Source organism: Morone saxatilis, unplaced genomic scaffold (genome assembly GCF_004916995.1).
Source record: "Morone saxatilis isolate NCDOM2014 unplaced genomic scaffold, NCSU_SB_2.0 Contig22, whole genome shotgun sequence".
In the NCBI taxonomy this organism is placed as follows: Eukaryota; Metazoa; Chordata; class Actinopteri; family Moronidae; genus Morone; species Morone saxatilis.
This window is the reverse complement of record NW_023339785.1, coordinates 11,989,888-12,012,155: the sequence shown is the minus strand read 5'-3', so window position 1 is coordinate 12,012,155 and position 22,268 is coordinate 11,989,888. Positions and strand designations below refer to the sequence as shown.

The 22,268-nt window shown below is 39.9% G+C and overlaps 2 protein-coding genes across 2 annotated transcripts; both read right to left on the bottom strand.

Moving 5' to 3' along the window:
* Nucleotides 1–3,111: 3,111 nt before the first annotated feature.
* On the bottom strand, nucleotides 3,112–5,347 carry slc25a5 (solute carrier family 25 member 5). Its single transcript, XM_035669597.1, has 4 exons — nucleotides 5,152–5,347; nucleotides 3,881–4,367; nucleotides 3,632–3,772; nucleotides 3,112–3,529 (listed from the first exon to the last, which is right to left on the bottom strand). The coding sequence occupies exons 1-4, from the start codon at nucleotides 5,260–5,262 to the stop codon at nucleotides 3,372–3,374; spliced, it is 897 nt and encodes a 298-aa protein (XP_035525490.1). The 5' UTR covers nucleotides 5,263–5,347; the 3' UTR covers nucleotides 3,112–3,371.
* Nucleotides 5,348–6,456: 1,109 nt separating this feature from the next.
* Nucleotides 6,457–12,501, bottom strand: slc25a43 (solute carrier family 25 member 43). The gene is made up of 5 exons (XM_035669610.1): nucleotides 12,070–12,501; nucleotides 9,779–10,020; nucleotides 9,392–9,564; nucleotides 7,737–7,871; nucleotides 6,457–7,212 (listed from the first exon to the last, which is right to left on the bottom strand). The coding sequence occupies exons 1-5, from the start codon at nucleotides 12,339–12,341 to the stop codon at nucleotides 7,000–7,002; spliced, it is 1,035 nt and encodes a 344-aa protein (XP_035525503.1). The 5' UTR covers nucleotides 12,342–12,501; the 3' UTR covers nucleotides 6,457–6,999.
* Nucleotides 12,502–22,268: the final 9,767 nt, after the last annotated feature.

The window sequence follows — 22,268 nt, the reverse complement described above, 5'->3', positions numbered from 1 at the left end:
TTATTGATTTCGTACTATCAATCAGAACACAGGAACATATGAATGTGCTTCGCTGTTGGGTGTAAATTCAACAACATACATTAAGAGTGCAGTAAACACACTCTAGAAATAGCTCAACAATTATAGTCACTGAAAGACTTTAAACTATTAACAGACCTTTAATGAGCACCCTTAATTTTAATTAAGAATGGCTGACTGGTACTAATAAATCGAATCAATAAAGCTGATACTATCAGCACGTATTCTGTGCTCTATATTTAATAGAGGGCTTCACATTAACTCACACTGCCTTTAACCAGTTATTTATTTATTTCTAAGTCATCTCCCTCATGAGCGGAAACCACTGAGGTCATGACCTGCTGGAGCTGTGACGTAATTCAGTCTAGCAGCTGAAATTACGCAACAGGCTGCCTGACACAAGGTTTTTAATGTGAAGGGTAGCTTCAGTGATCCGTACACCTCCATGTGGATACATACACTGACTGTCAGAGAGTGGGCCACAGCAGGGGAGGAATGTAACTAAGTACATTTACTCAACAACATGAGGGTACTTTTACTTAGTATTTCCATTTTTTCTTAATACTTCACTACAATTCAGAAGGAAATATATTAGTCTAGTTATTAATTCCACTATATTTGTTTGACAGTTATATGTAATAAATTAAGATTATAAAACATGTCAGTTAATGAAATATGTTGCATTGTTATAGATTAAAATAATACATACTAGCTCCATTGCCACTGCCTAAAACCGACTTACACATGAATGCAGCAGTAATATTAATCTAATAATATAGCATAACTAATTTTTCTGCACTGAATACTTAGTTACTTACTGATACTTTGAGTATATTTCGTTAATGCAGGACCTTTACTTGCATTTGAGTATTTTCTACAGTGGTGCTACTTTTACTATAGTGATGGAAACTTCTTCCACCAGTGAGCCACAACTGCTCAAACACAAAGGTTGAAGCAGGAGGGCTGAAACATTTACTAAAATTTAATTTGAATGTTTATTACCAGGCTGACTTGAAAATAACATTCTCTCTGACCTCAGTCTTTGGGTCCTCTTGGGTCTGTGTCCAGACGCTCAAAGCTTTGCATGAACAGAACATATTTTAAGGAGTTACTGTCGCCAAATACTGAGAAATATGAATTAATTCAAACACACAATTAGGAAAATTGCAACTACCAACAAAATAAACGTAGTTTTCCATAGTAAAAAAAAAAAAAAGACTACACTTGTCTGACTTGTTGCGTGTGTGACCTCAAGGAGGCGCGGCCTATCTAAAGCCTACAGACAGACACACAGTGTGTTAATGGCTGTGATCCCTGTTGCTTCTGATTCACTAATCCCCGTTAAAAGTTGTAATGGAGCCGCATGCTGAATGAAGGATTAACCATGTGCTACCTGCTGAGAGGGGCTTTTGGGGATGGAGTGGTCAAAACAGTATTAAAACTGATTTTCTTAGGTCAGGAGTTACGTCCAAGACTTTCTGAATTGCTGAAAGGAGATTAGAGTATGTCCAGCTGAGTAAATCATGTAATCTGATAGTGTTGCTAAAATGAGGCTATGTCCTCCATTCAAGATCAGCCTGGGTTCAGTGTCCAAGACACACTCATTGTGTCTACATACTTGCTAAGCAGAGTGCTTTTAAAGTTCACAGGATGAACTTCTGAATGTGTATCAGCTCCAGACATGCACATTATCTGTAGCTGGTTAATTGTACTCTTATTTAAATATGTAGAGGACATTTTGGGAGTTAATCATATTGGATGTTTAACCTCCATAAGTAAAGACTTGTGGGGAAAATGCAAGACAGACCTCTCTAGTGTCAGAAATAAACTTTTAATGAACTGCTAGACTAACACTTTAGACCCTAACTTATTCTCATATACTCAAATTATGTAGTCACACTTTCAATAAGAGTAATTAAAGCTGCAGGGACAAAAAGCTCATGGAGGATTTCTGTGATGTTAAATGCCTGCAGCAGACCGAGAACTTAACTGTTCTGTTTTCCAAGTCACTGATAAGAATTTCAGACCACACATGTCAAATAGCCTCTTAAATGAAATGGTGTCTTAATTTCTTTTAGCCTGACGTGGATAGATAATGTTCCCTGGGGGCAGCAGCTCTTATGAAAAATGCTGAAGACTGATCAAAGCTGCCAAGTGGTCCTGTGACCTCAGAGTCTGCATACAGTCCATAACACAAAGTGACAGCATATTCTTGGATATCGGTGTGTCAGAGGTGGTGTTAAATGTACGCCAGTGTAGACACTGAAGATGTCAAATACAGTACTTAGTGCAGAGAGTTGTTTTGATACAATGGCAGCACTAAGACGAAGATTACAATCTGCTATTAGAAATGAAAAGGCCAGTACTCACAAGTTGCCAGCAAGTGCACTATGTCCTGTCCTGTGTAGGGTACAATCACATGCTTCTTAACAGCTGGCAAGATCATGTATCAGGAGGAATTAAATTTATGACGCCGCTTAAAATACGCATCAACACAAGCCTAAAACTCAACTATGAACGCATGCAGGGGCCTTTTGCTGTAATAAATATCTAGAATACGGAATAATGTTTTTACACTTTGACAGATCTAGAGCACACTTGACTGCGACAAAAAATAAAAATGGAACAGGTTTGTCATACTGCTGAATGGTCAGACAGCTCAAGGTTAAAGTCCTCAGTCACAACAGTTGGGGTTGGATGAGGCTTGGCAGGAGATGAAAGTATATTTAGAGGGTTGGAATAATCCACCTCACTGCAGGTAGCGCTGGTTCTTTCCTGCACAAACGTACACTTGCAAACGTACTACTGAGCTATCAATATTATGTTAAACAACACGGATATAAGCTACTGACTTCCGGCCTATCACTTCCCTGCAAGCATGCCTTGGCTGAAATATTGTCTGCAGGTCAACTTTCTCAGCTGATTTTGGCTTGCCCCCAACTACAACCTGGGAGACCTCTGCACCTCTAAGATTACGTTTGACACAAGAGGTTGCCAAACTGCTTCCTGAAGCAAGACTCTCGGTTACACTCTGGCTGTACTGATAGCGATACCCTTCATATATGACATAACATTTCAAAACCAGGCAGGAGATTCACTCAGTAGGCTGTGTTTATTTCTCTTTTTCCGGTAAGGTTCCTGTGTTCAGGGAATGACATTCTGGTCAGGGGGCAAAACAAAACAGACAAAAGCATGGGCCAAGAGAAGAGTGCATAACAGATTCCCCCAGTACAACTAGTAGAAAATACTAGTTGGTCCCTATAAATATAGCGCTGCATTTAAGTCCTTTCCAAATGTACAAGATATGTTACAGTTGAACTTCACAACATGAACAGTGGACATATAAAAACTATTTAGATGACTTTCTTAAGCTCATCATACAAGACAAGCACGAAGGCGCCACCCATGCCTCTGAGCACATTAGACCAGGCCCCCTTGAAGAAAGCCTTGGAGCCCTCATCACGTGCGATCTTCTTCCAGCAGTCAATGGTGCCGGTGTACATGATGTCAGCTGAGGGGGGAAACAGAATAACAAAGACGTCACACCTTTATTCTAGTAACACAGGAGCAAAAACAGGATGTTATACTTTGATTTATGTTGTGCTGTTGTTACCTCCTTTGCGTCCAGACTGCATCATCATACGACGACGGACGGTGTCGAAGGGGTAGGACACAAGACCAGCGACGGCGGTCACAGACTGAGCAATCATCCAGCTGACAACAATGTGTGTGTTCTTGGGGTCTGGAAGCATGCCTGTGGGAAAAATATCGATCGGGAAAGTTAACTTGAGTCTTAAAGACAAGGATGTCCACTGAGACGAGATAGATCAAGCTTTAAAAACACCTGACAATGAAAACTCACCCTTTGCGGTGTCATAGACACCAAAGTAGGCAGCTCTGTAGATGATGATACCCTGTACTGAGACGCTGAAGCCCTGGTACAGACCCTTGATGCCATCAGACTTGGTGATCTTCACCAAGCAGTCTCCCAGGCCTTTGAACTCACGCCCCTGTCCGGCTTTGCCGACATCAGCAGCCAGACGTGTTCTGGCGAAGTCGAGGGGGTAGACAAAACAGAGAGACGTGGCTCCGGCGGCACCACCAGACGCCAGGTTACCTGCAAAGTATCTCCAGAACTGCTTGTGCTTGTCCACACCGTCGAGGAAAATCTTCTTGTACTTGTCCTTGAAAGCAAAGTTGAGGGCCTGAGTGGGGAAGTATCGGATGACGTTGGCGAGGTTCCCTCTCCAGAATGAGAGGAAGCCCTGCTCTTTGGGGATACGGACGACACAGTCGACAATGCCCTTGTACTGCTTGTCGACTGAAATCTGTTTACTGGCATGTTGTACCTGTCATGAAAGCAGACACACGGCAGCGCATTAGAGACAATAAACTGAAGAAGGCAGGAGTAGCAGATCAAGCCTGACATTTCTATTTTTTCAGTGTTAAGGAGCATCTGTCTTTATTCTATTAACCTTCTAAGGGGCATACTCAGTGAGGACACAAATTCCCATGATTCTCCTGTGTCTGTCTGACAGACACATTTGTATCCATGTGCCAGAGTACAACTCTGATGGCATCAATTCAACAATTCACAGCCCCACCTCCTCCTCCTCCTCCTGCTGCTACTTAGTCCAGGCTCAATGCAGCAGAGGAGTGCCATGGCGCAAACCTTGCTCTGACCTTGCCTGCTTGTTGTCAAGCCAAACTTAAGTCCTGTCATGGAAGAGGAGTACTTTTGAAGCCCACAGTCATAGTAGATAGCCATGCCTGCCTTTTATAACACTCTGCAAGGCTGCAGCTTGCTGGCCGGTGCATTACGTAACAGGTCTGATGCCCCTGGACTGTGCTCATTCATCTGTTCCTACACCAATCTCTGACAGAGCTGCTCTAACTCACTATGTTCACAATCCAATTTCTACTCTTCAACAATGCAGCATCTTTACATTGTTTCCACAATCACAACATCTAATCACATCTTGTTAAATGCACCCTCCATCATTTAGAAGTTACTAAAACATCAGCAGGAAAATGCTGCACATTAACAGCCCCAGTTGTGCGTCGCAGACCCGAGCAGGAAGCATCTAATTAACAGCTGTGTCTAACTAAAGTGCCATCAGGAATGACGCTTACCTGGAGGAGAAGCTTGACTCTCTCGATGGGGGCTACAGCTGTTTTGGAGATGGCAGCGGCAATACCACCAGCCAGGAAATCCTTGGCGAAGGAAATAGCTGTCTCATTCATCTTCAGATGTTATCAGACCAGCGTCCCGCTTACTTTAGTCGGTGGGGTTTGCCTGTGGAGTTGAAATGGCCGACTCCAATCTGGAAGAGAGGGGATTTAAGAGGAACCCCGTGAACTTCGACTCTCGCGTCTCATTGGTCGGCTGTGGGACTGGCGGGCGGGGCCAACAGTTGTCCTTTGATTCAGATTTGGTGCTCTCCCTCATCACTCAAGTACATCATGGCAACAAGTGTCCGACAAGAAGGAAAGTTCACTGAATAAGTTGTTTATATATTCAGGTTGAATCAGTCTCAGCAGAGCTCAGACTGCTGTTAAAGTAAGTTTTGGATCAGAGTTGGATTAAGGGTGTATCAGATTTTCACATTTAAAGCACCTGAGTCCTAAAGGCTATGGTGGGTAAAGGTCATCCCATCTGTTAATATCCTTCGGCTGTCACTCAGTTTCCCACAGTATGGAAAAAGAGGAGGATGACTGAATCAGCTGACTGATTCCATGCAAACCCAGTGTCAGCAGATACAAGTCTTACCATAAGTGTTGCCTGTTATCACAAATTGCCACTTGACGCAAGAATATTCATTGGAAACAAGTTGTATTTATACTACAGGACAAAGTTTAGGCATCGACTGAAGTAAATCAGCCTCAGCAATGTGGTTTTTATCTGCAGACTCAGGTTGTCTGCGGTGGGCAGACCAGTTAGCAGGAAGTTGTAATGCAGTTATGGTTAAACAGTTCCTAACTCTGGTTAAGATTTATTATGTGACTCGTGATTTAAAGTAAAACCACTACACCTCTGTAATAAAAAAAAACACACAGGGAACTATTATCTATTTAGAGGCAAATACGTAGAGACCAACTCATTTTTCAGCATTTAGGGCAGCCTCTGGCACTGTATCACTCCACTGGAAGGGCACACTAGAGGGCACTTAATCACATTTTCTTACACATTGGCCCGCTGTAGAGGGCGCTTTATCACGTTTTATCTACCATAGTGGCATCCAATAGGGAACCTTTGCTGTGATTTTTTTTCCCCCCAACATGGGAGAACTAGTGGACCACTAGAGCCACCATAGTGTCCACTAATGACACCATAGTGTCCACTAATGACCTGAAGGTTAGATCAATATATAAGATATATAATCTATGTAGTCCACATTAAAAAAAACATACAAAATAAATAAATAAAAATAAAATAAAAATGGGTCAGTGAAATTTTAATGTTCTAAGCATATTTTCTTTTATCACAATCCATGTTAGCACATGATTGTCCATAACCAGACTTATGAAACATCACAATTTTACATTGATTGTACAATAAAAACACATTCTACACAGGTTAAGTAAAACAGTATTTGCAGCTATTTGAATAAACTATGGCACTATTTAATGTCAATGACACAAGTACTGACATAAGCCTCAAAATAAATAGTTAACGCTCAAGGCACATAATATTTTTGTTAAAACAAGAGTCATGGAAAGACAGTTGTTAGTGAACAATTCATAAACGAATAATACTGCCAGATAAAATAACAACTTTGTGTGAAAGAGGTAGACCATTGTCGACAGGACATAATGTAAATGCATGTTAATACCTTGTATGAAGACATGAAACCTGAATGTTATGTAATTATTACAGACACAAGACTCTGAAGTATTTTAATCTGGCAAATAACTCGCTTTGCTGGTCAAGTGTGGTCAGCAGTCAATATTCATCCACAAGACATCCTCTAAAGTGAAGTTTCACCAGCGGTTTCCAAAAGACGACTCCCCTGACCCAAAGTTCCTGTTTTTCAAGTAGCGCTTCGCCTCTTCCAGCTCGTACGGCCCGAGGCTCTGGTCCACCCCCGGCGCAAGTCTGTAGCTCAGGGGTGAGACGATGTACCCGTTGCGGTAAAGGCAAACCTGCTTACACATCTCAAAGCAGGTGAAGAGAAGACCAAAGTACGGGATAATCTGTGAATGACAAGAGGTTGAGATCAGTGTATTCCTGCCAACACTTTTATTCACTGACCTCAATCATGTGATTAAAAGCCTTAATCCATACAGAGAACATTTTTGTCTGGTTTGACTAAAGTGTGCTTTATTTTTTTTCTCAACTTGTTGCTTTATTTTCATTCAGCTGCTCAGGACAAGAGCTTTCTATTTGTAAAACAACATACAACTATCATGACATTTCCAGCTGAAATAGGAGAGTGGAGCATGCTGTTCCAGAGACAGACTGCGCACCTTGCTTGTGATATTCACGCTATGAACTACACACTGAACATTGCTTTCCATGCCCTGCCCCCACTTCCTCACTCTCCCTTTCACGTAGGCTGTGGGGCACAATTCTCCAACTGTCGTAAAGTCACTCATGTTCCAAGCTCGTGCACTCTCACTTTTATGTAACAGGAGTACACCAGTACTCCATCCTTATGATGGATAGAGAGTACAGTATGGCTGAAATAATGATGAATTAATATTTAAGTGAACTGTACCTTTATTGTGTTGGCAGTTAGGCCGTTCCACAGTGAGAGGACGCCCTTGTTTTTCACAACCTGTATGAAACAGTCAATCATTCCACTGAAATGGACATCGACTCCACCAAGATGAGGCAGACGGGCACTCTGCGCCTGAGAAAAGATTGAAAGTGAAAATAAACAGCAGTGAATCAGCAGCGTGTCATGGTGTGTCTGTAAAGTAATAACCAGAAAGGTGACGCATGACAAGACAAGACAATATATGTATATCAGCAGCGCTTTGCTAATAAGTAACACAGTGAAGGAAAGCTGACACTCCCGCTCTATTTAGGACTGTTCTGTGATCACTGGGTGCCTGACTAACTCTGATATCTGCCACATCTACTGATTTCATCAACTTCTCATTTGAACTTCTATAGCAATCAACCTGCACATTTCTTTAGAAAGTAAAATAAGCAACACTGTTACACAAATAAATATAACGACAAGACAATAAAGTAATATCATCATTTTGCGAAAAAGTGAAAAATTAAAGGCTGGATGAGATAGGGAACTCAGAGATATATAATGACGTTAGTTAACAGTATATCAAAGCTCATGAGACTCAGTCACACTGCGTCCTGTGCTCTTTTGTTACCCACACTGACAACTCTGCAGGCTGACTGTCATGTGACAGAGGAAATGGATCAAAAGTTTCAAGGTTCCCAAAGGGAACACGCAGCCTTAAGGTCATAAGACTATTCAAACAGCTTCATTTGTAGAGGAAACATCAAGCCAGCCCCTGAGTTAAACAATACTTAGCTTAAATCATTAGCCTAAGCTCCTGCAAACATCCTCAGCTGTTTCCCAAGCATTCATTCTCTGACTTTAATGTTTAACTCTGAGACAGAGACAAGAGTTGAATCCCTAAATCAAATAATTATGTGACATTGTTCTTTATTGTAAGGTGACTTGGTTGTGATGGTTTGATGGACTACACACACACACACACAACTCTCCGTTCGCCTACAGTCTGATACGTCTATCTTTAGAGAACTTATCTATAGCTTCTGCAGACCCGGGACACATTCACATTCCCAGCTGCTGTTGAACCTTGTGGTAGCTATTAATAGGCTGATTAAAACAAATGTAATATTCTGTCCTTTGAAGCGCCATTGTTCCCCATGTGTCCTTCCTAACATGCATAAAGTATCTCAAACGTAATTTAACGTAAATGTGCTGCAAACCAATGTGCTTTCTTATGACAAAGGTGTTATTTATAATATCTTGACTCTATAAATAGCCATAGGTTCAATCATTTTAAAGGTCAATAAGAAAAACTAAGAGTGGTCTTTAAATACTTAAACTTTCTATGTTCCCAAACAGAGACCAAGTGAGGCTAAACCTAATTTGGGTAGACTCCCACTGCCCCCTAATGGATAAAAGGTGGTAATTCAGCGAGTATACAGAACCTACTAAACTGTAAACTTTTTCCTTTTTCATCAAGTTTAACTAGAGGTGATTTTTAATGGATATAACCTAATCTCCCTTTAAAAGTACATTCAAATTACTAATTTAGCTGACCAATTATTAGACCAGTGGACTTAGTTAAACACTGATGTTTGCTGTACTTCTCACTTCTCCTGAAACCATAACCTGCATACAGAAAGGGAAGTGCTCTGGTGGTAAATTACCTGCATCTTCCGCTTTACAGTTTCAAAAGGGTAGGAGAGGGTTTGGGCCACCGCCGCTGTCAGACAGCCATTAATGAAGTTCTGGAGGGGAGTGAAACGAAAATGAGGCTCCTGCCACAGCTTGTCCAAGTTCATGTAGACCGCATAGCACCCGATGGAAAAGGGAAAAGCACCTGTAGACAATTGAACATGTAGAGTTACAGTTAAACTTATCAATAATGAACTTTGGAGAGCAAATAATGTAGGCTGTAGATGAACATCATCATTTCTTTGAATCAATCAGCCCATGTAAATACTAAGTTCAGTAATACGTGAAAAGTATAAACGTCTAATATCTTAACACCACCCATTAGAAATGAATTAATTTGTATGAATATGCAAACACACCCAGGAAAGTGAGAGAAAAGCCCCTGTAGAGAGCGAGCAATCCTTCGCTCCTGTAGATCTCTGAGATAGTATGAGCTACGCCGATGTACGTGGGCTGTCTGCAGTTCTGAACGATGAGTCTGGTTTCTGCCACCTCCAGAGGGTACGTGGTCAGGGCGGCAGCAGCACCCGCCAGTCCACCGGCCAATATGGCTCTCCACTGAGAGATGAAGCCCACTTCGTCCATGTGAAGGTGGACTATCCTGGACACAGAGGAAGGCAAACACATTTAATTGTCTTTTTTCTGAAACAAAAAGGTGGTTCAAGCTTCTCAAATGTGAGAATGTGCTGCTTTATTTTGTTTCATATCATTCATTAAATAATAAATAAGTGTAAAATGCGTCTCACAATTTCTCAGACCCCAAGATGTCGTCTTCAAATAAGTTGTTTTATTTGACCAAAAGTCCAAAACCAAAAAGGATTTAATTTACAATTATATAGAAAAAAGAAAAAAGGAGCAAATGCTCACAGAGGCAGAATATTTAGATGTTTTTCTTAATAAATTACTTTTGATAAAGTGACAATTGATTTTATGTCTCTTACATGACTAATTGTTTCAGCCCTGAATTGAATATCTTTGAGTTTGGTACTATTGGTTGGAGGGAACAAGACATTTTAAGATGTCACCTTGGGTTCAACAAAAATTGTGATGCAATATGATTAATTAATTATTAAAAACATATATTTAATCACCAACAAACCACACAGTATAGTCAATAATCCAAATAATTATTAGTTGCAGCCCTAGTTCCATGTATAGATAAGCAGGTTCTTTATTAACAATAGCTCCATGATTACTCTTTTGTGTTCTATATGTGCAAATGAATAAACATTAACTATGTCAGAACATTTTCAAGGTCGTGTTTAAGTCACGTACACTTAAGGAGCAAATGAATAACTGGGGCCATGTGTGAGTGAAGAGGACATAAAGGGACACGATGTACAGTACAGGACAGTGGTTTGTGGTGTTTACACACACACGTGTCCTGAAGTGTGAGAGGCTGCTGCAGCCTACAGACAGTAGATACTGTATTTATGCGCGTTGGATTACTGTTGTCATGGCTGAGGCTCCTCTCTGCCCTGTGTGTTTATGTCTCAGTCATGCTGCCTGTGTGTTTTGCCCTGCAGTAACCCAGCAGCAGTGTCTGGAAGCAGTGTGCCCTGAGTTCAGCCTCACAGGCAGTACAGGTTGTCTTCTTCCCCAGGAAATAATACATACATAATTCACGTATGAACATACATTTATTTATATGTTAGGCCTGCAACTAATCAATTACATTAATTTATAATTTTTACTGTTTGATCAATAATAATTTGTTTAATAGAATGTCAGAAAACTGTACATAAATAAATAAATGAATAATGGCCATCACAGCTTAGAGCGTAAGTTGTTCAGCTTTTTTTGTCAAATCTACAGTTCAGAATCAAAGGTTATTCCATTGACTATCACATAAGTCAAATAAGACTAATAATATTTACATTTAGAAAGCTGGAACTGCCTTATTTATGCTTTGAACAATTACTTAAATGGTTGGTCAATTACCAGATTTAGAGGAAAAATTTGTGGAAAAAATTTAAATATCCAGCCTAATACTTCATGTCACTTCACAAGCAAGGAACAAACTGCAATGAACTGTTGGTTTTCTTTGACTTTTTTAATAGTGAATGAAATATCTTCAAAAGAAGACAAAGACAAAAGAACTAACTATCTGATCAAATTAGAAAGATAATTGGCAGACCAATCAGCAATGACAATAATAGTTATTGGCCTTAACTTAAATAATTACCTGGAATGAATAACACATAATGTATTGTGCTGTGGGAACACAGACTACCTGTGGGACAACACTCAGGGCGAAGAAAACACCTGTCACTTTAAAAATCGACTGAGCAAATCCAGCCTTCTGATTGGCTGACAATAGAAGGTGCGGTGACACGTAAAACAGGAAGTACATGTTTAGCTAGAAGTAAACAAACGCTTTCAACGACCCCCTTTTCTTTATAAATAATCATAAACAACCAACAATGAACGTTGTGCTCACGTCATCCTTTCTCTTTAAGTTAATGTGTATTTATATCGATATATTTCTCACTGTTCACCACACAAACTTGCTATGTCAACGTCAGCTGACCGAGTTGGCTAACAAGCTAATTCAGCATAAACTGGCTCAAACTCGGATGTAAACAACCACAGGAGTTGTTTTATAAGTCCATACAGTGTGAGACTGAAACAACACATCAGATGTACTTACTTTCTGTATGTTGTGAGGTGAACTGCGGTGTAGGGGAACAACCGCAGACAAGAGGCGAGATTTCCTTTCCAAAATCCTCGAAGTCCCTCATTCTGGTAGATGAGCAGGAAACTCTGCCAGAAACCGCTCTTACAGTGAAAAGTCCCCACCTGACTTTTAATTTTAACCACCTCCAAAGGCGACGTGGCGGTTTTACTGAAAACCCCAGCGAAACCGACACACATGAAGCTCTGAGACCTGGTCAGTCTGTCGTCCTTCTTCACTGAGGCCATCGCTGCTGGGCCCTCCCGTGAGCCGTCTGCTTCCTGCGATGATTTCAGTTTTCTCCGAGGGACAGGAAAGGATTTGTTTTTGCAGGTTAGACATCTAAATATAGAGGACGAGGAGGTATCCGTCTCCTGTCCTGGCCAGCGGTGTTATGTGACAGTGCTGGAGGTGAGCTGGACTGACTGCTCAGGGAGACTAGAGGGCGCTCTTTGACCTGGTTTTAAACCTCAGTACAGTGTGTTCAGTGTCCTCAACCACACCCTTTATTCAACTAGGAACATATATTATCCTACACTATACTCATATACTTTACATGCTATATTGCTGTATTATAGACTATTTTTTATTGTGTTAAACTATATTACATTTGACCTTTTATATTATATTTTATGTCCCATACTATATTATATTACACTATATCTCTTACAGATACTTTACTTTGCTGACTTTGCAGCTACTAATCACACCATTATGTCACACACACACATATATATATATATATATATATATTGCCTTGTAATTTTGAGTTGAGTTTTTGTATAGTTTTTATTTTTATGTTTTTTTTATGTTATCTTGTATTGTACTACTACAATATAAAAATATACCATTATAATTATTCAAAGTATTAACAGCAACATGGGCACACATATTCAAAACTACTCATACAGAAGGGCCCTATCCACAGTATTATATTAATATAGATAGATATATTATTCTATTGGATTATTATTACTGATCCATTAATATGTAAGCAGCACTTTAATCTTCTAGGTGAATGAACAGGAGCTCATTTTAAGTGGTCTAATTTATATATTATTGAGTTGTTTATTTCATCCTGTTATCATTAATCATCTGCAAAGTAAATAGTATAATGTAGCACAGTTACAAGTAGAGTGTTTACTTCTCAACTATAGTGCAGTAGAAGTATTAAGTGGCATAAAATAGAATTAATTCAAATCCAATTACCTCAAGTTGTACTTAAGTACAGTATTTAGGTACATGTACTTAGGTACTTTCCACTACTGCCTTTAAATAAAGTCACATAATACATAACCAAAACCTCATTTATAAATGTGTATAACAACTTTTGAACTTTTCACTATTGATTAGTAATTCCTTTGTGCAAATAGAATTATTTTAGATACATTTTAAACAGTTTAAAGGTTAATTTTACTTGCAGTTTTGTATTTTGACTTTTATTTCTGTGCATTCATTTGTTATAAGCCTGGGGCACGCAGAGTATCAGTGCCATAGTGTAAAAGAGGTTGCCAAACCTGTAGTTAAGTCAAGTCAGTATCATTACTGGGTCATAGACATCTCACTGAAAGATTTATCAGTTTTGTCTTGTTTTAAAATATGATTTGGTTTTGACATAAGTTTTGTTAAATAGTAAATTGGTATTTCACTGAATACAGTTGTAGAAATGATACAATGAGTGTTTCCATTTTTTAAGTTTTTATTTCACATAATTTTAAGAAAATATTGTACTTTTTACCTTAATGTATTTAGAAATCTGATGACTGTAACACTATGTGGATGTGTTATGCCAGAAACCACACCCATAAAAGGTCACAACGGCATAAATGCATTGTGGGTGGAGAGATAACAGTGGAGGAACTGAAACTTGTGGTCAGTGCAGTGAATATATTATCTTTGCTGCTGAATTTATTTCAGGAAATAAGACAAAAATAACAGTGAAGTAGTTTGAATGGTTAAATCAAACCATTCTTCATACTTTTTATATTTTCAGCTGATCTCTTGAGGAACCATTTTGGAAACCACACATTGGTGGGGTGACTTTGTCTCAATAGGTGGCGCAATACTCCAACTTTTTGATTTGTCAAATAGCAGCTGGGGGTGAAATAACAGGTAGAGGTAAGATTTGGGTTATAAACTGCCCAACTATAAGAACACACGTATGTTTTTGAAAGCTAAGTAACAGTAAAAATAACCCTTTTTCTTTCATATTTTGTGTATTATTTATTAAAGGAGAATTTTGGGTGGTTTAAAGCAAACATTAATGTGATATCTTCTTTTTTTTTGTTTTTGCTTGACATTTGCAGTGATACTGTCAACACGTTTCCAGGTAATTCATTATATTTTGTTTATTGTACCAAGACGATCCCTCAGGCCTGATTTACATCAGCAGGCATTTGCTGTCTTGTTTCAGCACCATGTTTGTTTTCTCCTCGTCTTGGCTTGCCAGGAGCGCCTCCCTCCCCTGCTGGGCTGACAACCACAGATGCATGCGGGGAGCCCACTTTCTGTCTGCGGCTGGACCACTTGGCTCCTTCACAAAGACTTTCTGGAATAACAGAGCCAACCAGAGGAAATGACAGCATGATCACAAGAGGTTTCCCTTACTCCCACTGAAGCTGCCTACTGGGGTCGAAAAGGGTGTGTGTCATTGGGACACTGGCAGAGGTGAAAGATAATTTTGCAGTGATGCAGTGGAAGTAACTGCAGCAATAGTTCAGAAACAAGTGCAGAACTTAGTGCTGCCCTGAGATGTGCAGGCACTGAAGTTATAGTTCATATTAGCTATTCAGGCAAACAAGCCACACTTTTAAAGTTCAGGGTTATTTGAATCCAGCATATCAATGCCATTTTGAAAGCCAGGGTGATAGGCTGGTAAGAGGAGATGGAGTAATTTACTTCAAAACGGTGCACCAACTAAAGAATTTAGAAGTAGAAATATATTTTCTTGCTCTCCAGAGCAATAAAAGACATCACTTTGTAAATGTTTTGAAAACCCTTTGATCTCACTGTTATATATGTGTGGTTTGTAATGCGTGAGATACTGGGATGTGTTTCTAGTAAGATAAGTTGTGTGATGTGACTGTATCTTATCAATTAATGCTTCAGCAATCAAACAGGACACCACCAAGAATCTGCTGCCACTCTGTCTCCTCTGCTGTCCTTCCTCTGGCCCTCGCATTGCCTTTAACCCAACAGTATTTCTATAGAATACACATAGAGCACTGCCTCCTTCCTGTATGTATATCCCCCTCCCGAATGAGTGCTTCCTCCATGCAGCAAAGTAGTGCGGGAGCAGCCTGTATGCCTTTGTGTCTCTGGGACTGGCACGTAGCAGTAGGTGCAGGCTGGCTGAGGCATTGTCATTCTCTGGATGTCATGCGCAAGTCAACCCTTGATCTCCCACTTTGAAGTGCATTGCTGCAGGACCCGAGAGAGCAGCCTGTGTGAAACCGACTTGAGCCCACAGGAGTCAGCAGAGGGCGCCTGATACCAGGGAGGCTGCACTGAGACCTGGGTTGCTGTCATCCTCACAGACTGGTGCAATAAAATTCTCACCTCATTATCTGAGACAGTCACATCACAGGCTTGTGTTGGCAGGGGAGGGGAAAGGGAAGAAAGGGGTGGGGGTGGGGAACAGGCTAGGATGGGTGACACCAAAGTCTGTCTGTATGTCTTTTTTTTAAGGGTCGGGGGTGCAGTGGTGAGAAAATTCAGGCATAAGTACAATTCACTGGGGCACCATGTTGACACCTCTACCAACAAGGCTCAGGCCAACTGCCGCACTCCCTGGCTCACTTAACAGGAATGGGAGACTTGTTATGCATAGGAGCCTAATTCTGAATTAATGGTTGCTGTGATGGGTTAACCTGTGAAAGGTTGTCAGGGTTTGTTAGAAATAGTAAATGCAATTTTGCACCTCATTACTGGGAACAGTCTTTAATACAACAAACACTAAAACTACATTAATCTCAGCATTGCAGACCAGTAAATTGTAAAATATGCTGTAAATGTGTGGCGCCTTAGGGAATTAATTTGTGATGATGCATCCGTAAATTAATATTACCCTATTTGCAGTGACATTTTCAATTTAAAAGAACAGCTGGGGATTACCAAATCAAAGAAAAGAGTGATTTTAAAATACAATTTAATTTGGAATTTGTGGAAAAATGTCATATTGTTTTTTGTGATTTCTATTTACCTTGTAAAGGTTTAACGAGGAATGATGCATTACCTATTTAGTCAGGATGTAGATGACCAGGAGGCCCATTGTCTGTAAGGATGCAGAGGAGAACTTCTGGCAGCTGGTGCCCCCTTATCTTTCCATGTACAACCAATAAATCAATATCAAATCTAAAGAACAGGAAGCCAGATGGCCTTCCCACAACCCACAAGGGCCAGGGAGCTCTCAGGGCCTCCTCGGCTACTGTACCACCAGTGCATGCAGCAGTCCTTTGAAGACATACACATTCAACAAGCAGCTCAATGAATGACTAAAGGGAACAAATAAGCTGTTACGACTCTGCTCAAATCAGTGTTTGTGTTTCCATCCACATCAAAGGCCTCAGTCTGTTTGATATGCAGCCCCCACACCTTGATCCGAGCCATGTACAGGTAGAGGGGAGGAGCAGCCCATTGAGAAGAGAGAGGGTCATGTGGCTGCTGCTTCTCTCAGCCCTGGCTCGAGGGTAGTTGACCCAGACGAAGGGTCTGGTGGTGTCTCTTGTTCCCCAGGGAGCTATTGCTCCTTACAGCCATCACTAGACACATTATTTATTGGGTGGCCTATTGATTACATGCTTTTAAGGAATATTTACAGGAATGTGGAGTAGTAATTACAAAATAGAAAACGTCTTGCATTTTAAAGATTAAAGTTAGTACATCGTTAACTGAAGTGGAGAGTTGTGTAGTAACTATAGCTGGCTGGGAGTAAGGCCAGTGAGGTCTGTTACCTAAATACATCCCGCCAGACTCATCTTGATTTCTGTGTAGGCCAGAGGTCAGGTTAAACAGTAGTTTGATTGAATGGCTGTTCACAGGCCAGTGTGAAATGCCAGCTCTATTGCAATGTGGGAGTGGGAAGGAGGGGGTTTCTCTGGCCTTTGTGTGGCCCGCGGTCTTAGAGCACGGACCCATTGTTAGAGGCTGACCAGCCAGCCCCTCAGACTCTCCTTTGCCCTGCTTTGTCTCGAGCAGCGTGACCATTTCCTTCATCCAGGTCAGGGCAGGGTCGTGACTTTGGACACCAGTCTTCCCTGTCTGTCTGCTCAGCCTGCATACTCATAAATGCATACAACGTGGAGACAGATGCACTGTTGTCACAGGTCAGGGTTAAAAATGTGATTGTGTCAGACCAGGTTTCAGCCTTTTTTTAACTAAGAGGATGGCAGCAAAAACATCAGGTGCAATTAAACCAAAACGATACCTACAGCATTAAAATGTTTAAAGGACATGGTGGTTTCGTTCTTAAATTGATGTATACATCTCACTTGTGTCTTTGTGAGTGTGTAAAACACACACATTACTGCCCTGAAGTGTCCAAGTTATGCAACTGTGGAGGTTTAGAAAGGTGGACAGTACCCTCCTTCTGTCCTGAGGCTGGACCTGCCTTATCATGGCCTGGTCATCATGGTGATAAGAAGAGGAAAGGCCAAAGGGCCATAAGAAACAGTGTGCATGGTCCAGGTCAACAGTGTGAGGAGGCTGAACTCAAAGGGGAGGGAAGGCGAACAAGAATATTATCTGATAAGAATCACCAAGGTCTTTTGATCTCAGAGGGGCTGATCCTGGGCTACAGGGTGTCATGCTGGGTGGACGAGCAGAACGACACGGCAGGTACAAACAAGCGAGCCCTTGAAGATGGGGCTAAGCATATTTACACAGGGAAGACTGGAAAGACTCTCCTGATGCACACACACAAACATACAAGCTTGTTGTCCTCAGGATTTCACACAATAGTAGCATTCCTAACATGTTGAGCTATACTATTTTAACCAGAAAGCACAAATACTGCCTAAGTTAAGTGACCAGCCAATTTCTGGATAATAATATAATAAAAAAGACGACTGTTTTATGAGAAAGAAGATTTTAAGATATGCCATGATCAGGTAATACATCCAAACCCCACAACTGAGCCCAGTGAAGAGAAGCTTGAATGTCACAGTGTGGTCTGAGGGGTTTCTTCTCATAAGTCACTGATTAAAAGCCGTCATGTGGAGGCCAGACAGGACCTGGGGCAGCAGTACAAGCTGTGGCCCGAACCAAATGCCTCGCTGTCTCGCCCAGGGCAAGATGGAGGAGGGATTTTTTTTGCCTGGAGTGGCCAGAGGGGGGGGTTAGCAAGCTGCTGCTGACTTAAAGTGTCCTTGGTTTCCCCATAGCAACAGTTAGAAACAAAAGAGCTGATACAAATGTAGTTGTATCTAAATCCTTTCTCTTGTTTATAGAACGAGGCCCAGTGGGGTGTAGGGGTTGAAAGTTAAAGGACCAGTTTTTGTTTTTAATCGTTGAGAAATTCCAAAAGACCAACACTAACATATATATACAGTAGCTTATTCATCTGTGCCATGGACTTCCATTGTTGTGCATAAACACATAAATGTTGCACTGTTCATTATAATGAATGTGGACACTTTATTTAGAGCCGATCCCACATACACCTTCCTGCTCCAGTAAACACTCACCAGAACACCAGATGTTTATTAACTAGTCCCCAATAAATGCACAATTTACTCCTGTTTGAGTTTACAGGTGTTCAATGTTTGATATTAACTACATTGCCCAGTTGTTTTGGGAAATTATTGAGCCCCTTTTAAAAATGAAAGTTTATATTCGTGACCAGTTTCTAAGATCTACATCTTCAGTAAGAAGGAATGAGTTTGAGGCCACAGACAGGTTGAGTCAGAAAGTATTGAGAGATGGACTAATGTTCTGTTGGTTTTGGTCTTTTCATTGAATTTGTTGTCCGTAATAATAATATAGAATATTTAATAGGTTTATTTTTTAAGACAAAGCCACAGAGCTCTGCTTTTAACACAAGCTTTTATTTTTTAGTACAAGCCAACTGGAGGAACATCACCCTTTAGACAAACTGCACCAAGTTTTTCCTCACAACTTGAAAATAAGGATTATTCTTTAATTTGACTTTAGTTCACATCAAGCCAACACAATGACAGCAAGGTATCAGCAACCTGTTACATCCACGCTCCAATTAAAAGAATTAAGATGTAAGGATCCTTCATTATCAGCTCTCTCTGAAGGACATCAAAGGCTCTGGTGGAGTGAGAGTGCAGCTGCCCTGATGGTGTGAGTTTCTCCTCTCTCACTCCAGAGGAACTTGTTTGTGTTGAGGATGTTTACTGATCCCAGGAAAGACAAACAGCCTCTTTCTTGTTTGTAGGTACTGCAGCTAAAACAGAGAGCTGTGGGTCAATTCTGTGTGTGTGTGTCTGTGTGCGAGAGCGAGACAGAGCTTCAGGATGTATTGTATTGTTGGGTCAGTGTTTATCTTTCTCTCTGCATTTTCACCTCACTTCCAAGTTTCCCATCAGCAAGCTGACCAGATTCAATGTTGTGAAATACAATCAGACAGAAAAAAACATCCAAGGCATGTCAAAAGCTGCAGCTACACACACCAGATGTCTGCAAAATATCCTAAATATGTACAATCATTGGAATTTATGATTACGTTATGATAAATGAGGACTTTAGAATAATATTAAACTAATTCTAATTGATTATGTGATCAATTGACAACAAGTAGCCATTAAACTCTGAATTTCTGAGCAATTTCACCCAATTAAGATATGATACCTCATCTAAACACATGGTGTCACTCTTTCTCATCTATGCTGATAGACAGTGGAGGAAGTCCTCAAACCTTTCTCCAGCTATTAGTAACTCAGCCCACATTAATCACTTACATCATGCTGTCATGTTGTAAACAATGTTTTACTTCTAACTCTGACGTCACCATAAAACATAAACGCTTCATGTAATTTGATTGGACAGTTCTCCAGACTTTTTAGGTCTATTTTGGCATATAATCTGATTTAAAATGGTGACATAAACAGTTTCAGAATGATGTATATTACACTAAAGTTGAATAATATAGAGCTTTTCCTGAATCCAAAGGAAAATGAGGCTAATTGGTGATTTGTTATTTTGGGCTATTCAAATTTAGATGTCCTTTAAAAATCCTTTCATGGCAAAAACATTCAAGCTTATTTTGCTTTTGGTACATTTGTGGGTATTGGGTATATGCCAGTGAATACAGTATGTGCATTACTTCATTTAGGTTAGAGGTTAAGATGTGTGGAAATCACTTTGTAATAGAAATTATATCTATTCTTCCCATATTTGTGTCTTTTGGACGCCCTTGAAAATGAGATGCTGCATCTCAAGGGGCTATCCTTTCAATAAATTAATCCTGTAATTCAATTAACACTGATATCAAAACGTAGCTTCACTTCCTGACTGTCTTATGAAATACAGACCAATTGACGTCTGTATTGCCACAATGGAGTGTCTCAGTCTGTGAGCTTGTATCAGCAAATGTCACTTTGTATTGAGGTTTCCTACCACAGCTATAAATCCTGGGGGAAACAGGCTTTCACAGAGACGTTTTATGGCACAGAGACTTCCCTTCCATTCTGCAGGGGGTATGGCGCTTTACACCGTGTGTTCATGTGTCACAGTCCTTTTAACTGGCACAGTCCCCAAACTAGCAATATTTCTATTCAGCATCATCCAGTGTTCAACTTACAGGATGTTTTGATTAGACATTAAGGTCTGGAATGTGGACTAGTATTGGGAACGAGGATGACGATATAAACTGATTCAAAATCTGTGATTCAAGTGTGGGCTTAAAATCCATGTGGTGGATAAAAAGTATTCAGATATTATTACTGAAGTATGTGTAGCAATACCAAAGTGTGTAAAAATACTCTAGTACAAGTCCTGCATTCAAAATCACAATCAAGTAAAAGTACAAAAGTATGATGTTAACATCAAAAATGACTAGAAGCACTCCCTATGCAGAATGGTCCATTTCAGAATGATGTATATTATTTTACTGGATTGTAATTAGTGGTGCATCAGTGTGTACATCACTTTAATGTTGCAGCTAAAGAGCTAATTACAATTAATTTATATACTACTGGGTAAATTAACATATATATATAAAAAAAAAAATAATCTATAAAATTACCTGTAAAGAAAACCTATAAAATAAATGTAGTGGAGTAAAAAGTATAATATTTGCCTCTAAAATGTACTGTAAGAATAAAGTAGTATAAAATAAAGTACCTCAAACTTGTACTCAGCTACAGTACTTGAGTGAATGTACTTTCCTGAGCTAATTACAATTATACAGTCATATAAACACTGACACTCTGACAACATTGCTTGTTTTGTCCAACAAACAGTTTTCACATTAAACTGCTCAAAAAGGGAAAGTTTCTCTGGGCTCATTGAAAGTCTGATTTTAAGGGGCGGGGCCTGCAAGCAGGATTTGTGACGTCACACATAGTTTGGAGGTCAGTCCTGGTCCAGTGTGCAACTTCTACATGAGGGTGATATAGAAACCTATAGCCACCAGTGCACATACACTGAGAATGGACTTCACAGTGAAGAAGGAGACATCTTGTGTCCAGAAGGAAAACTTCAGAAATGAACTAAATGTATATATTTGATAGATTCTGTTTTATGTTTTTTATGTGGGAAAAAAAATATATTCAAACGCACATTATTGCTCCAAAGCGAGCATTTGTACATGTCTTAATACATCTGAAGGGATCTTTACAGTAAGTATCTAATATTAAAACAAATAACTATGTTGAGTTTGGGCTAAATAGACAAAAACATGCTACTGAATTTTATTGAATAGTTTATTCAATAGTTTATTTATAACACTACTTTTAACATACTTTGTTAATGAAATCTATCATATAATACAATATTTGTAAGTCTCCTATCAGTAAATTAAAAAAAATAATAATTTTACATTTAAATCTGTATGTTAGATACATGCACAAATATTGTATTGTTCTGTGTTTGTAAGATAATAGTTAGAGTTCATTAATGGTACACTGCAATGTGTGTGTTATGTGACAGAGGATGGATACAGTACATACCTTACATACAGTCACAGTGTCTGTGTACACCTGCATGCACCT